Source organism: Blennius ocellaris (assembly GCF_963422515.1).
Source record: "Blennius ocellaris genome assembly, chromosome: 10".
Classification (NCBI taxonomy): Eukaryota; Metazoa; Chordata; class Actinopteri; order Blenniiformes; family Blenniidae; genus Blennius; species Blennius ocellaris.
Window position 1 is genome coordinate 1,178,546 of NC_137659.1, and position 15,087 is coordinate 1,193,632.

The 15,087-nt window shown below is 48.0% G+C and overlaps 2 protein-coding genes across 3 annotated transcripts in view; one reads left to right on the forward strand and one right to left on the reverse strand.

Annotated features, from left to right (window-relative positions):
* LOC308135371 (uncharacterized protein) overlaps positions 1-15,087 on the reverse strand; it is a 432,222-nt gene that overhangs the window by 322,330 nt on the left and 94,805 nt on the right. The gene's annotated exons all lie outside the window — the stretch shown is intronic.
* The window catches only part of gpc5c (glypican 5c), a gene marked incomplete at its 3' end in the record, with an annotated part of 119,758 nt that overhangs the window by 22,085 nt on the left and 82,586 nt on the right, over positions 1-15,087 (forward strand). The window contains exon 3 of the mRNA XM_080502953.1: positions 8,796-9,511. Within this exon, the coding sequence (XP_080359079.1) occupies positions 8,796-9,511 (716 nt within the window). The remainder of the gene's footprint in view (positions 1-8,795; positions 9,512-15,087) is intronic.

Consider the following 15,087-nt stretch of genomic DNA (forward strand, 5'->3'; position numbering starts at 1 on the left):
GGCCAAACTGAACAGGAAGTCGACAAGTGAGCTAAAATCATTAAGAAAGTACATTTGAGTCGTCTGTTGTTTAATATGAACGAACAAAAGAGAAGTGAGTGACTGCGAATCCCTCAATGCCTTATATGAGGGTTTCAGTCCATCGAACCTCCGGCCGGCCCTCCACATTTCCCCTTTATGGTATCAGCAGTTTGAACGGGCCTCTCTCCTCCTCCACCTCCTCCCCCTCCCCCCCCCCCCTCACCCCCTCACCCTCCCTCACCTCACCCTCCTCTGTCCCCCTCATCTACTCGTTTCCCGGCCCTTCGATCATGTTCCCTACTTTGGCCTCCTTCGGTCGCCACATTACAGCCGACGTGCCCGAACGCAGCTGGTGTCCGTGGAACTGTTTGTGTTTGACACTTTTCAAACCGCTTGACTTTTTAATCACTGCAGTGCTGATGGAAAAATGAGAACCCCCCCACCGCACCCCCCCCCCCCCCCCCCCCCCCCCCCCCCCCCCCCCCCCCCCCCCAACACCCACACCCACTGCCCCAACAGACCCCCGATCCCATTATCCCACCTGTTAGTCCCTCGATCGGACAAGACGAGCAAATGAGGTCCTGCTTTTTTCGGGGAATGTGCACATAGTTTACACACACACACACACACACACACACACACACACACACACACACACACACACACACACACACCACACACACACACGTACGTGAAGTTTCCCGTCATCGGCCCGTGAACTCGCCGTGTCTCTGGCTTCGGCGCCGCCCGGCGGTTCTTGTAGGTCAAATGTGTGCGAGCGTCACGTCTGCGCCGGCCGTTTTTGACGGATGAGTCATGCTCCGCTTTAGACTCCAGACGTGTGTGTGATGAATCAACAGATTGATTCAAAGACGTATTAATAGTTTATTACCATTAAACTGGGAGATTGTGTGACAGTGCAGCACCCCCCCCCCCCCCCCACCCCACCCCCCACCCCTCCGTAACCCAAGATGACCAGCGCTGCGTGGAGAGGATGGCCCTATATACAGTATTTCTTCTAATTAAAACCAGGATATGTAATCTCCACACGTGTCACTGTGTCACATATCTGCAGGGTGACCCGTGTGAAACCCAAGCCGGCGGTGGGATTAAAAATGCTTCGCCTGGGAAGACGGTTGGTCAGGTTCGCTTGGGACCCGTTGCCCAGAGGGGAACGGCCTCCAGCCACCGCGGTATGAGAACCAAGCGTCTCCAATCTCATCACGATATCGCCCCGGCGTCTCCAAATACATGCAAACGCTCCCAACGTCGCCAGACGGACACGTCGGCGATTCGGAGCCGAGTCGATGTCCAGATTTCTTGAGTGTTTTCAGGGATTTGTCGTTTCTGATTCCGAGTTTGCGCAATAATGGGCTCAGAGGTTGTGTCTTTTTCCGTCGCACCAGTTGACGGATAGACTATTAAGATAGAACAAGTTCGGTTCTGCAGGATTCTCCCCCCTCTGAGTCCTGGTTCTGTGGTAAAAAACACATGCAGCAATCAGAACTGCTGCTACTATATTCGTAACGTAAAATCAAAGAGCTCCTCTGGAGACCCTCGCGGTGTTAAACTATCGGAGGTGAATGTGTTTCTCGGGGAATCAGGGGGGGTGATTCTATAGCCGTGAGCTCAACCGTACAGTCGGCATTGTGCTTATTTGGACTCTGTAATTACGGCAGCTCCGCCATAGAGACACTTTAGCTTTAATTGTGCCAGTTAAACACTGGGTTGTCGTGCAGAATGTAAAGTGGAAATAGCTTCTTATGATCTGAAACCCCAGTGGTCTCGGAGACGGGCCTTGGCGTTGGCGTTGGTGGAAAGATATGGAGTGACGTCCCATAAGCTGGAGTCATGAACACACGGTGGGTTCAAGCCCGTAGGCACCTCCACTGCTTGTTTAAAAGTTGAAGGTTGAAGGTGTATTGTCATGTGGAACGGCCTCGGTCCAGCCAGACTTCCCTTCCCAGGGAGGCTTACGGATGGCCGACGGGGGTGACATGGTAATGATAGCCACCCACGAGCGTCTGAGTCGCCTGCGGTCGGGCCCAGATTTAGTCTCCGTGGTCAGACGGAACAATCAGACGAGCGACTTTCATGCAGCCTGAAGGAAAAAAAACAACCCAAAAAACAAGTTGCCGTGGGTTTCTGGAGTCCTGTTCTCACCCTGTCTCCCAGAACCCGGGACGTGCAGCCAAACCCACAACAATTGGGAGTTGGCGAAAGATATTTCGGAGCGTGGGAGACGGAAGGAGGTTTCCGGGGTTGTGTTGGTCTTGATGAACTCGGTTGGAACACGCGGTGCGCGGCGTGCCGAGCCGCTGCCGGTTGCCGGCGGCTCTGCTGGGCTCCTGTGGACCAGTTTCTATTACGCCACGTCGGCGATACTTCATGCAATGCGTGCTGAACGCAATACGGCAATTAGGAGATTTTCCATCCGGCCCTATCCTCGGGAGCGTCGCCGTCGGCGGGGGAACTTTCTCAATTGCGGAGATCGGTTTTTTTTGTGTACGATTTGCATGTTCTGCCCGCGTTTATGAGTTTTTACCAATTTCTTAATAACTAATCATACTTTATCAATCCCCCCCGGGGAAATACCTTATGCGTTTACCCATGCGGTGGGTAGGACCTGCCGGCCGTGGGGAACTGAACCTGCAAACTCGTTTTTGGCAAGCCTGCTCAGGGTGACTCCGTGGCAGAAGATGTTGAAAGGGAGTTGATTGGACTTCCTGTGTTTCCTCCTGGAAATAACTTCTGGTGCCTTCATTGAACCTTGTGAGTCTTATTTCACTCAATATGGCTTCTCTTTATGCTCTACGTCTTTTTTGTTTTTTTTACCGGATTACTTCTAATAGTTTAAAGGAGAGATTCTTTGATGTTATCTGTGATGTCAGGGTCGATCTTGGCCACGCCCCCTCACCCTGGTTCATCGTCCTTGAACCACGATCCAACACTCGTGGTCGTCCTCTTTTGTGTGAACGATACTGATTTCTTACCAGCCTATTATATGATTTTCCCTTCTGCGGTGATCTGACATGGCTGATTTCAGGTTTTCCTGTTTGGTTTCCTCCTCAATTGCTCTTGTTTGTTGTCTCACTGTTTTCTTCTCACACTCCTGTGACAAATCAGGAGGATTTGTCACAGGACTACGGTGGCTCTGGAGGGCCAACAGCACAACGCAATAGCAAAAGTCACGACACAACAGCAAACGGCTGCAGCGGTCAGAGAGCAGGCTCTGTTTCCAGACAACGATATTCTCGGGTGGCATTAATCACAATCGTCACGTAGCAGCATTCTACTTGTGTGTAGTGTCTAAACTCATCCCTTCCGCAAAACGCAACGCACAACGCAATAGCAAAAGTCACGACAAGACAGCAACAAAAGTCACGACGTGATGGCAAAAGTCACAATACACAAAAGTCACGACACGATGGCAAAAGTCACGACATGATGGCAAAAGTCACAATACACAAAAGTCACGACACAACGGCAAAAGTCACGACATGATGGCAAAAGTCACGACATGGTGGCAAAAGTCACAATACACAAAAGTCACAATACACAAAAGTCACGACACAATGGCAAAAGTCACGACATGATGGCAAAAGTCACAATACACAAAAGTCACGACACAGTGGCAAAAGTCACGACACAACGGCAAAAGTCAACACAACAGCAAAAGTCAACGCAGCAACAAAAGTCACGACTGCAAAAGTCACAATACACAAAAGTCACAATACACAAGTCACGACATGACGGCAAAAGTCATCGCAACAAAAGTCACGACAGCAAGTCACAATACACAAAAGTCACGACACGACGGCAAAAGTCACAATACACAAAAGTCACGACACAATGGCAAAAGTCACGACACGACGGCAAAAGTCAGCACAACAGCAAAAGTCACGACACGACAACAAGTCACAATACACAAGTGAGAACACAACAGCAAAAGTCAACGAAGCAACAAAATTTGCGACACGACAGTAAAAGTCACGACACACAAAGGTTCGGTGCAGACGAGCGACTGCCTCAGTTTGACGTTTGTCTGGCAGGAGTGATGTAATTTATTCTCATCGCTGTTGGAAAAGAAAACACTGGTAAACGAACAAAAGGCCGTCGTGAGTCGATGTGAAGCTTCAGGTTTCTGCCTCCGGGTTTGTCGTTTGGACGACAGACGACCGAGTCGACGTTGCTTGGAGGAAGAATCGCTCCTCGACCCGTTAAACTCGATCAGTCGCAGCTTGTTCAAACAGACGATTCAGGATTTTTCCCTGATTCGGAGACGATGAATGGAGGCTTCCTGGGTCGGAACAAATTATGAATGCGCGGCACCTCGTTTCTCTCCGTCAGACAGACGCACGTCATCGCCTCTCGTTTCTCGTTGGACGCGTTGGGAGGAGGAAAGCTGGACTCCTTCTATACATCCAGAGGATTCCATGTTCGCAGTGCAGAGCCGGGGAAGTGCTCTGGGCCCGGGGGCCAAATGAATCCAGATGTCAGACCATGTTCTCAAGGTGGAGTCGACTTGTACAGTAGTTGTTTTTCCTTGTTAAAAAGTTCAGTCGCTTCTTTCGATTTTTTTCCTGGCAGTCTCCCGCTCTCTTTTCCCCTTTTTTCCTCCTTTCATGTTCTCTCTCTCTCTCTCTGTCACTCTCTTGGCAAATGGAAACAAGCTTTTTTTTTTTTTAATAACAAGTACGGATGTCTTAAAGATTCAGCGATCCCGTCATAAACCCCTCGGCGAGGTTTGGATCGCGTTATGAGGCCGAAGATGAGAGAGAGACTTCGGGACGGGCTTCAGAGACTTTCGGCGTGCAGACGAGACGCTGGGTGGGGGGGGGGGGGGGGGGGAGATTAAACCGTGGCATTTTCTGAGCACGATAATTTTATAATAACATTATGTAATGCCGTGTAACCCAAGCCCGCGGTTACATCTCGCGGCGTAAACGTCCTGCGGGGCATTGAGGCGTCCGCTGGCAGCCGAGCAGAGAGACCTCACACCGGCAGGCGCAGCCAGAACTGCATCCAAGACAACAAGACTGTAGAACAGCAACAGTATGTGCAGTAACCCCACTCTATCTACGTCACTCTATCTACGTCACTTTATCTACGCCACTGCAAGGCATTCACACTCTTGAGATTCTGTTTCTGTTTACTCTGTACGTTTTTCGAATCGCTAAAACTCTGGCAATCTTCACCCGTTCGTAATCATTCCAATATCAAATCGCGAAGCTTTTTCGGCACTTTCCGGCTACGTTCCCGCTTTTTGAAATCTCGTCAACTTTTTAAAATATTTCAACTTTCGTGCCACTTTTTACCAATGTTAACGGATGGAGAAATGTTTAACTAGCGACAACTTCTTCAACCATTCAACTTTTAAACTGTTCAACTTTGTCAACTGTTTTAACTTTTTGAAACTTGTGCAACTTTTTGCAACTTTTACAGCTGACCCTTTTTCAACTGTTTGACACTGTTTCAACTTTTTGAAACTTGTTCAACTTTTTTCAACTGTTTCAAACTTTTTGAAACTTTTTCAACTGTTTCAACTGGTTCAACTTTTTGAAACTTGTTCAACTTTTTGAAGCTTTCCCAACTTTTTTCCACTTTTTTTCCACTTTTTCAAAGCATTCCAGTCCACCTGCCGCAGGCAGGCAGCAAAAAGCCTTACAGTTTGCATTCACACTATCATGCATTTGCCTTGGGAAATGCAGATCATCTAGTCTTATCTTATCTTCTCCTCGCAAACCTCCTGACGCTTCTTTTTTTGAATTTTCCTCCTCGTCCAATCGCTCGTTTGACATCTCTGGAGCTCAGAGAGAAACTTCTGACCTGCAGTCAGACCTCATGTCAACCCAACCGACGTAAACAGACTTGTTGTTGTTTCACTGCTGCTTTAAAAAAAAAAAAAAAAAAACCCCCGTTTGGTAGCGTTGGACGTGTTGGCGGGACGACGACTCATTGGGCCTTTTAGGAGTCGGGTGGAGGGGTTGGGGGGGGGGTGGTGGGGGGTGGGTGGGGGGTGGGAGCGACTCATATTAGTGCAGCTGTTGAGGGGGGAAGCATGGCTGTTGTTATCCTTCTGTCTGTGAGCAGGGCGGGGCCGGACACGCACAAGTAAACACACAAAAGACACACAACCGCCGGACCAGAAATAGATCGATCACAGGAAGGACACGCCGTCGTGAATGGATCCGAAAGTGTTGATGGTATAAGTGCGGCGTGTGTGTGTGTGTGTGTGTGTGTGTGTGTGTGTGTGTGTGTGTGTGTGTGTGTGTGTGTGTGTGTGTGTGTGTGTGTGTGTGTGTGTGTGTGTGTGTGTGTGTGTGTGTGTGTGTGTGTGTGTGTGTGTGTGTGTGTGTGTGTGTGTGTGTGTGTGCACTCCCACACTTTATAGCTTCTGGATCAGTCAGTGAAACGAGGAAAGAAGGAAGGAAGGAAAAAAAGAGAGGAGGAAAGAGAGAAAGAGAAGGAAGGAAGGAGAGAGGGAAGGAAGGAAAGAGAGAAAGAGAAGGAAGGAAAGAGAAGGAAGGAAGGAAAGAGAAGGAAATAGAGGAGGAAGGAAGGAAAGAAAGAGAGAGAAGGAAATAGAGAAGGAAGGAAAAAAGAGAGAAGGAAGGAAAGAAGGAAATAGAGAAGGAAGGGAGGAAATAGAGGAGAAGGAAGGAAGGAAGGAAAGAGAGAAAGAGAAGGAAGGAAAGAGAAAGAGAAGGAAGGAAGGAAGGAAAGAGAGAAAGAGAAGGAAGGAAGGAAGGAAAGAGAAGGAAATAGAGGAGGAAGGAAGGAAAGAAAGAGAGAGAAGGAAAAAAGAGAGAAGGAAGGAAAGAAGGAAATAGAGAAGGAAGGGAGGAAATAGAGAAGGAAGGAAGGAACGAGAGAAGGAAAGAAAGAAAGAAGGGAGGAAATAGAGAAGGAAGGAAAGAAAGAAGGGAGGAAATAGAGAAGGAAGGAAGGAAAAAGAGAAGGAGACACAAAAGACACAACTGCCGATCACAGGAAGGACACGCCGTCATGAATGAATCCGAAAGTGTTGATGGTATAAGTGCGTCTGCTGTACACGGAGTGTGTGTGTGTGTGTGTGTGTGTGTGTGTGTGTGTGTGTGTGTGTGTGTGTGTGTGTGTGTGTGTGTGTGTGTGTGTGTGTGTGTGTGTGTGTGTGTGTGTGTGTGTGTGTGTGTGTGTGTGTGTGTGTTGGCGCCCCCGGTCCCCCCCCTGCAGTTGCCGCTGCTCCTTCATGCCCCGTCGTGCTTCCAGGCTGACATCAACACCCCAGAGAGGAGCTGAACACGCACGGCGCTCCACTGCGACGCCGGCGTGGGTCCGGAGGTTCTGTGAGACGCTGACGTAGGAGAGGCGGGGGGGGGGGGGTGGGTGAGAGAGGGGCGGGGGGGGGGGGGGGGTTTCACATCGGAGGCGATGACCTCAATCACCTCGGGGGAGTTTCTAAAAACACCCAGAATTCAGTTCCCAAAAAAATGAGGCAGAAGCAATGCTATTAATCACATTTTAGAGAATTAAAACATTTTAACAGACCGGATGAACTTAAATTGATCGTCGAGATCGTTCCAACAACTGACGTGCAAACCTCTTAAACTAGAATATCCTCTTCTTGAATTTAAAGGATTAGATCCCGTTCGCATTTCCAGCAATTTTAACTTGCGTAAACTTGTAAATTTTTAATTGTTTGGATCTTATAAAGAGTCGATTTGTCGATTCATGGAATTATTTATTCTCATTGCTCTTATTTTGTAGGTCAACGTCTGGGTCTCGCTAAGTTTTACAAGCATTTCCCCAAATTCCTGAGCAATATCATAAGTTAGGGCTGTGTTCAGTGCCGTTTTTCGTAATTATGTAATCTACGAATATATCGACTTGACGTGCCGTACATGTGCCTGATGATCGATTATTATTATTATTATCCCCAAAAACTTTGTTCTTATCTCAGTTCCATTCAAACTGTACAGGTGTGTGTGTGGCTTCATCACAGAAACTACCAACAGTGCCAACTTGTGGCCGAACATGTCAACTACATGATTTTCCTCGCTTCAGTCTGTCCATTTTTAAAACTAGTCTTCAAACCCATTTTTATTCTTTGGCTTTTACAGCAGCGTGAGACTCTGCTCTGGTTTTAGTGCCTTCATTTTTTCTTTATTGTTTTAACTTTTTATGTTTTGTTTATTGTTTTACCATCTGATTGTTTTTATTGCTTTAACTTTTTTATTGTTTTAAAGTTTTTATGTTGCCTCTTGTATGTTTATTTCAACGTACAGCACTTTGTCTCGGCTACGGCTGCTTAAAGCGCTTTATAAATAAAGTTGAGTTGAGTCGTTGCCGTGGAAACCTTGACTCGAACCGTTATGTAAACGTGGCCTACGTCCGTGTCTCTGTCCTTTTTTTACTAAAAAAAAAAAAAAAAAAAAAAAGTTTCTCCCTTCCATCTGGACGTCTTGACAACGGCTTCAGTCCGTCACCGATCTGGACGATGTCATCGCCGCCGTCGAGCCAAACTGATTGTGGTTATCACCTTTAAGATACGCTGTCGTCGTGACTTCATACGCGACGACATCCAACCGCATCCATCAGCCCGACTCGCCGATACGCGCCGAGCCAAGCGCCCCTGGTCCGACGCCAGGCCTCCGGGTGTGCGTCTGCCGGTTTCGTGGAAAACCTGGAAAAAAACGTGGAAAAACTCTTAAATCTTTCTGATTAAATCATGGGTGAAATAAAGACTTCCTCTCATTTGTCTCTCCGATTTCTCTCCCCCCCCCCCCCTCCAGACATGTTCCAGTACCTCCTGTCGTTCTCCCAAGGCCACCTGAGCTCCCTGCTGGAGGGAACGTACGCCGCGCTGTCCCGCCAGGCCTTGCCCCACGTCAACCAGCTCTTCTCCTCCCTCTCCCTCTACCTCCGCGGGGCCAACGTCTCCGTGGAGGCGTCGGTCCACCGCTACTTCAGCGACGTCTTCCCGCTCGTCTACACGCGCCTCATCAACCCGGGCATGGCGGGCGGCGGCGGCGGCGGCGGCGTTGCGGGCGGCGACATGACCGACTGCCTCCGCATGATCCGGCAGGACGTCAACCCCTTCGGGCCCCACCCGGCCGCCATGGCGCGGGAGCTGTCGGGGGCGCTGGGCGCCGGGCGGCAGCTGGGCCTGGCCCTGGAGGAGGGCCTGGAGGTCGTGAACGCCACCGGGCACGTGGGCCTGAGCAAGGAGTGTACCAGGGGCCTGGTGCGGATGGTGTACTGCTCCCACTGCCGCGGCCTGACGCTCATCAAGCCCTGCGTGGCCTACTGCCAGAACGTGATGCGGGGCTGCCTGGCCAGCGCGGCGGAGCTGGACCCGGCCTGGAGGCGGTACGCCGGCCTGCTGGAGCAGCTGACCCACGCCATGGCGGGCCACCACAGCCTGGAGCTCGCTCTGCTGGGGGTCCGGGGACACGTCAACGAGGCGCTGCTCCACGCCCAGCTCCACGGCCCGCTCATCACCGCCACGGTGAGTACCCTGCCGCTCCGGCGGAACGGCGGGCGAGACTCTTTAACGACGCATGCGAAATTCGCGAAAGTCTCCAAACCCCCGGGGGGGGGGTTCTTGGTTCGACGTTGTTGTTTTACACGTTAAAACCTTGGCAACCGTGGAGTGTATTGATTGGAGCGCCTTCACAGGCTGCCTGTGGGCTACGGGCTGGTTTTTTTTCTCTTTCCAACAAAGAACTCTACATACGGCGTTAATGTTTGTGCCGAAACCGTTGAGAGAAAAACAGAAAGACCTTCGCTTCTCTTCAGAGCTGCAGGCTGTTATTTTAGCTTCTGCCGCCGTTACTTGAAAGACGACGAACCTCTGAACAGTGGATAAGATATTAATTGCGCGACGATTCGGTCTCTCGGCTACGAACGCGCATCGTGTTGTAACAGTTTGCGGTTCGTAAAGACGATGTCGTTCCCGGCGTGGTGACGGTTCAGGGAAAAAGCAGCCAGACGGTCGTAATTAGAGCGAACAGTGAAAATTGTTTTTCTTTTTAACAGTTTGTCTTGGATTTAGACGCTTGTGTTCATAGGAGCCATTATGGTTAGAGCTTTTCAAGACACACACTCCCGACCCTTTGTGTTTACTTTATTCTGTTTTTTTTTTTATTCCATTAATTTACCAAAAAAAACCCAAAAAACTTCAATTCAGCAAAAGCTATTTGGTGGCGACGCTTTACACATTTGAAAATGCATTTGAAAGTTGTTTTTTTTGTGTTAGTGTCAGTTTTGTGTCGGCACTTTTTGAAAAAACTGTAGTTTTCGTCTTGGACCACTGGATTGTTCTGTTACCGATGTAAAGTTTTCAATTTAGTTATGATGAGTGCCACTGGTGAGATGATTTAAAAAAAAAAAAGAATAAAATCACCTTAATTTAGACAAAAGGATGTCATCGGGGGTTTTAGCCAATCACAGTCAAGGTAGGCTCCTCCCCCCCTTTGACTCCTCCCACAATCAGGCAGCTCTGCTCTGGCACATGGCGCCACGAGAGGAAGTACTTCCTCCCTCTTCCCCATAGATGGGCGTGTGTGTGGGGGCGGAGCCAGTCCAGCTCACACAAGACACAGCAGATTCTGAATGTCGCTCGCTAGGATCCGATATTCTAATGGAGGAGAAAATCGAGGAGAAGCTGGAAACTTTAGAATCCGGCTGGAGGACGTGACTCCTTTAAGTACTTAAATAACTTTACCGCAATTATCGCTGATGGAGTGCGACAGTCTGAACCTGAAGGGTTTTATGTCGGGCAGTAACATGAAAGTCACATACTAAGTGGTTGCCACACACACACACACACACACACACACACACACACACACACACACACACACACACACAATACAAGCTGGGTTTCTCTCGGCATAGTTGTATTAGGTCAGTGTTTAAGCCTGGCAACCGCCCTTCCTCTCTCTCTCTCTCGCTCTTTACACACACACACACACACACACACACACACACACACACACACACACACACACACACGCTGCTTGGTATTCATTGGGTGGCGGCAGGCCGGGGCAGGGAGCTCAGCGTGGGGACAAGTAGGAGAGAATTTGAAAGAGTTCCAGCTCGGCCAATACAAACGAGGTCTCGCACAAAAAAAAAAAAAAAAAAAAAAAGTAAAAAGGGAAGTGACCCCGAGTCGTGAGTTTTCTGGCGCCTCTCTTTCTGTTCTCGCATGTTTACAAAGATCCAGTCAGACCGAGTTCATTCTTCGGCAGAACGGCCGGCGACTCAAGTGAGAACGTGTCGTTTGTGTTTCTTTTTCAGGAAAGTTTTACTTTTTTCGTTTTCTGCAAACGACAAATAAAAGCTGCAAGTGATGTATTGAGCATGTCGGGCCACTAGTGGGTGCTGTCGCTGCTTGTTCACCCTCTTTTATTCTCACTTGTTCTTGTTGTCCGTCTACTGAGCATGTGCAGAACCATCACCCCGGCGGTGAGTCTGCATGCTGTGGTGTTTCCAGCGGCTCGTTGTTGTGTAAACAAACCGGCAGAACACAACAACAGTTTTCCGTTTTCACTTGAAAACCTTTTTTTTTTTTTCAAATTTTTACGTTCACAATGGAAACCCGAGTTTAAATGTCGTTATCGTGACGCTACAATGGAAAGACGGTCGAGTCGCCGCGAGTGCAATCCTGGGGTCACGACCTTCGGCCTCGTACGCCCTTCGGCCTCGTACGCCCTTCGGCCTCGTACGCCCTTCGGCCTCGTACGCCCACGACCTCCAACTGTCGCAGAGTTTTAGTTGTGGTACTGCAGAGAAAACTGCACAGTTTGCTTCAGCTCAAAGACGTTACTCAGTCGCAGTATAATGTGGAGTTATTAAAGGAATTATTGTGTGAGTGTGTTTTTTTTAACTGGGACGTTTTCCCAAACCATTTAGTGGTCTCTCTCTCTCTCTCTCTCTCTCTCTCTCTCTCTCTCTCTCTCTCTCTCTCTCTCTCTCTCTCTCTCTCTCTCTCTCTCTCTCTCTCTCTCTCTCTCTCTCTCTCTCTCCCTCTCTCTCTCTCTCTCTCTCCTTCTCTCTCTCTCTCTCCTTCTCTCTCGCTCTCTCTCTCTCTCTCTCCCTCTCTCTCTCTCTCCCTCTCTCTCTCTCTCCTTCTCTCTCGCTCTCCTTCTCTCTCGCTCTCTCCCTCTCCGTCTCTCTCTCACTCTGTCTCTCTCTCACCCTCTCTCTCTTGCCCTCTCTCTCCCTCTCTCTGTCTCTCTCTCACTCTGTCTCTCACTCTCTCTCTCTCTCTGTCTCTCTCTCTCTGTCTCTGTCCCCCCCTCTCTCTCTCTCTCTGTCTCTGTCTCTCTCTCTGTATGTCTCTCGGTCTCTCTCCCTCTCTCTCTCGGTCTCTCTCTCTCACCCTCTATCTCTCTCTCTCTCTCTTGCCCTATCTCTCTTGCCCTCTCTCTCCCTCTCTGTCTCTCTCTCTCACTCTCTCTCTCTCTCTCTCTTGCCCTATCTCTCTTGCTCTCTTGAGCACTCTGTTGCTCTCTCACTCTCTTGCCCTCTCTCTCGCTCTCATCCTCTCTCCCCACTCTCTCTCCCCCTCCCTCTCTCTCTCTCTCTCCCTCTCTCTCTCGCTCTCGTCCTCTCCCCCCCCCCCTCTTCCCCCCCCCCCCCCCCCCCTCTACACAGTCGCCCCTCTATGTAGCCGCTCTACGTCAGCGGGTATCAAACGGGTCATCAGGTACTGTAAACAGGTTCTAATGTCACTCTGGTGGTTCTGCTCGCTGTTTGGACACATTCCTGATCGCCGCCGAGGTGAAGCGTGAAGGGTTAAGAGGAAGCGGTTGTGGATGTTGGGGGGGTGGGGGGTGGGGGGGGGGGGGGGGGTTTAGGTTGAGTAGACACAATTAGGAGAAAATGGTGAAAACCCTCCAGTGAGCGTCTGCTGCTATCGGGACGACGAGGCTCCGATGTCGTATTCGACGTGAAGCGGCCGTTTATTGAGGCGCTCGTAAAAAAAAAAAAAACAACCAAAAAAAAACGACACGGTCCGTTTGACCTGCAGGGGAAACTTTATATCCTCGGCGAAGACGGACGGCGTCGGGTCGTCCGGCGTTTCCTCCTCGCTTTTTTTTTAACGAGACAATAATGAACGCGGGCTTGAGATTAGAGCGGCTTCTTCGCAGGTCGCCGGTTGGTTTTACTCCACCTTCTCATTACCGCCTCCTGCAGGAATGATAATAGCAGCCTGGGACCGCAGATAATGGAAACGGGGGCCGGCGGGGGGCCGGCTGGGGAGGTTTCCACTTACCTCGAATAGACGACGGCGTCGGGCGACTTTTTTTCAGAAAAGCGGATTTTCTTTTTTCTTTTTTTTTCTACCGGGGAGAAATGAGGGGAACATTATTGGTGTGAAAACAAACATTTATTATTGGAGCTTTCAGCTGAGGGTTTGGCGGCGTTATTGGTAATATGAAGTACGTCTGGGGAAGAAGGAGTATTACTCCAGTTACTCTCCAGTTACTCTCCGGTCCTGCACATTACTGCCGTTTCTTTAACAATTGTTCAGTTTCTCAGTAATCCGGGGGAACGTAGGGACGTAGGAACGTAGGGACCTCAACGCGGAAAAATGTTCATGTTTTAGAGGTTTTAATAACAATTTCTGAGCAGAGTCGAGAAATGAGCTTGAATTGGTATCAAATGCACGTTTTTTTTTTAATGTACTTGCAAGTAATTTGGTTTAATTGGCAATAAATTGTAGTTTGTTCATTGAGAAAAAATGTAAATTTACATGTCAAAACATGAAAGTAGAAATGCATACATAAAAGAAAAATTATGAACCAGGGGTGTCAAAGTGATTTCAGTTGAGGGGCCACATCAACCTGATCTGACCTCTGACCTCTGGAGGCCCAACAAGTCAAACGTCACATGTTAAACTGCAGATATGGACAAATGTCAAAGTCTTTCCTTCTTTTGATCCTTTTGTAACTGGAACAATTTGCCACTCTATTCTGAAATTTACATATTAAAGGAAATCAGATATTATTATATTTGAAAAAAAAACAAAACCCCTCAGTCACCTGTGTCTGGATATCGTATTTTTATTGAGGATTAAAACAATTTGTCATCATCTGGAAATTGTTTTGAGTTTACGTGTCTAAAGTATCACTTCACATAAATTGGACACCTTTATTGTGAAAAGTGTTGCGTCATGTGACCTCCACAGACGCATTCATTAATTCTGACCAATGGCGGTTTTGAATGTCATTTTTGGCCAATCTAGTGTTTTTAGATCAGAATCTGTCACTTTTCATATTTATACTTAAAAAAAAAAAAAAAAAAAAAAAAAAAAAAATCACATGGCGGCCGGATTAGAGCCTCTGGCGGCCGCTTCTGGCCCCCGGACCTCATGTTGGACACCCCTGATCTATATACTCACATCAATCAATCAATCTTTATTTATATAGTACTTTTTTATAATAATAATACAAAGTGCTTTAACAAGAATTCAAAACGGTGCAAAGATAAAATGGATGAATAATATAAACCCCCTTTTAAGTATATCTGTAGAAATAAATCTGATTATATGCAAAATAAATAAATCTAGACCCAATATACACGTACTATAGAAATACACATATATCGAGTATAACATGTTTGAAAAGTGTAGATTCGATTAGATTCAACTTTATTGTCATTACAAATGCAACGAAATGCAGTTTAGCGTCTAACCAGAAGTTTAATATCGCAAGTATCAAATATTATATACAGATATAGAAATACATGCATATACACATATATAAAGATACACACACACACATAAATAAGGAACAGTGTGAGGTTGCTATTACTAGTATTTACATAAATTCCATTATATTATATTTAATGACCTAAGTGCCGTTAACGTGCTTTAACGGGGTGAGAGTTCAGTAGAAAATATCAAGTTCAACATGTTTGAAAAGTGGGAGGAAGAAGTCAAATGTAGGATTCGTTTTAATATATTAATATATAACATTTCGTCATAATCAAAGCTTTGATGAATGGTTGTTGGTGTAAATCTGCTCAGACCCGAGGTCTTTGTTCGTTTCCACACTTCCTGTGAATCCGTCG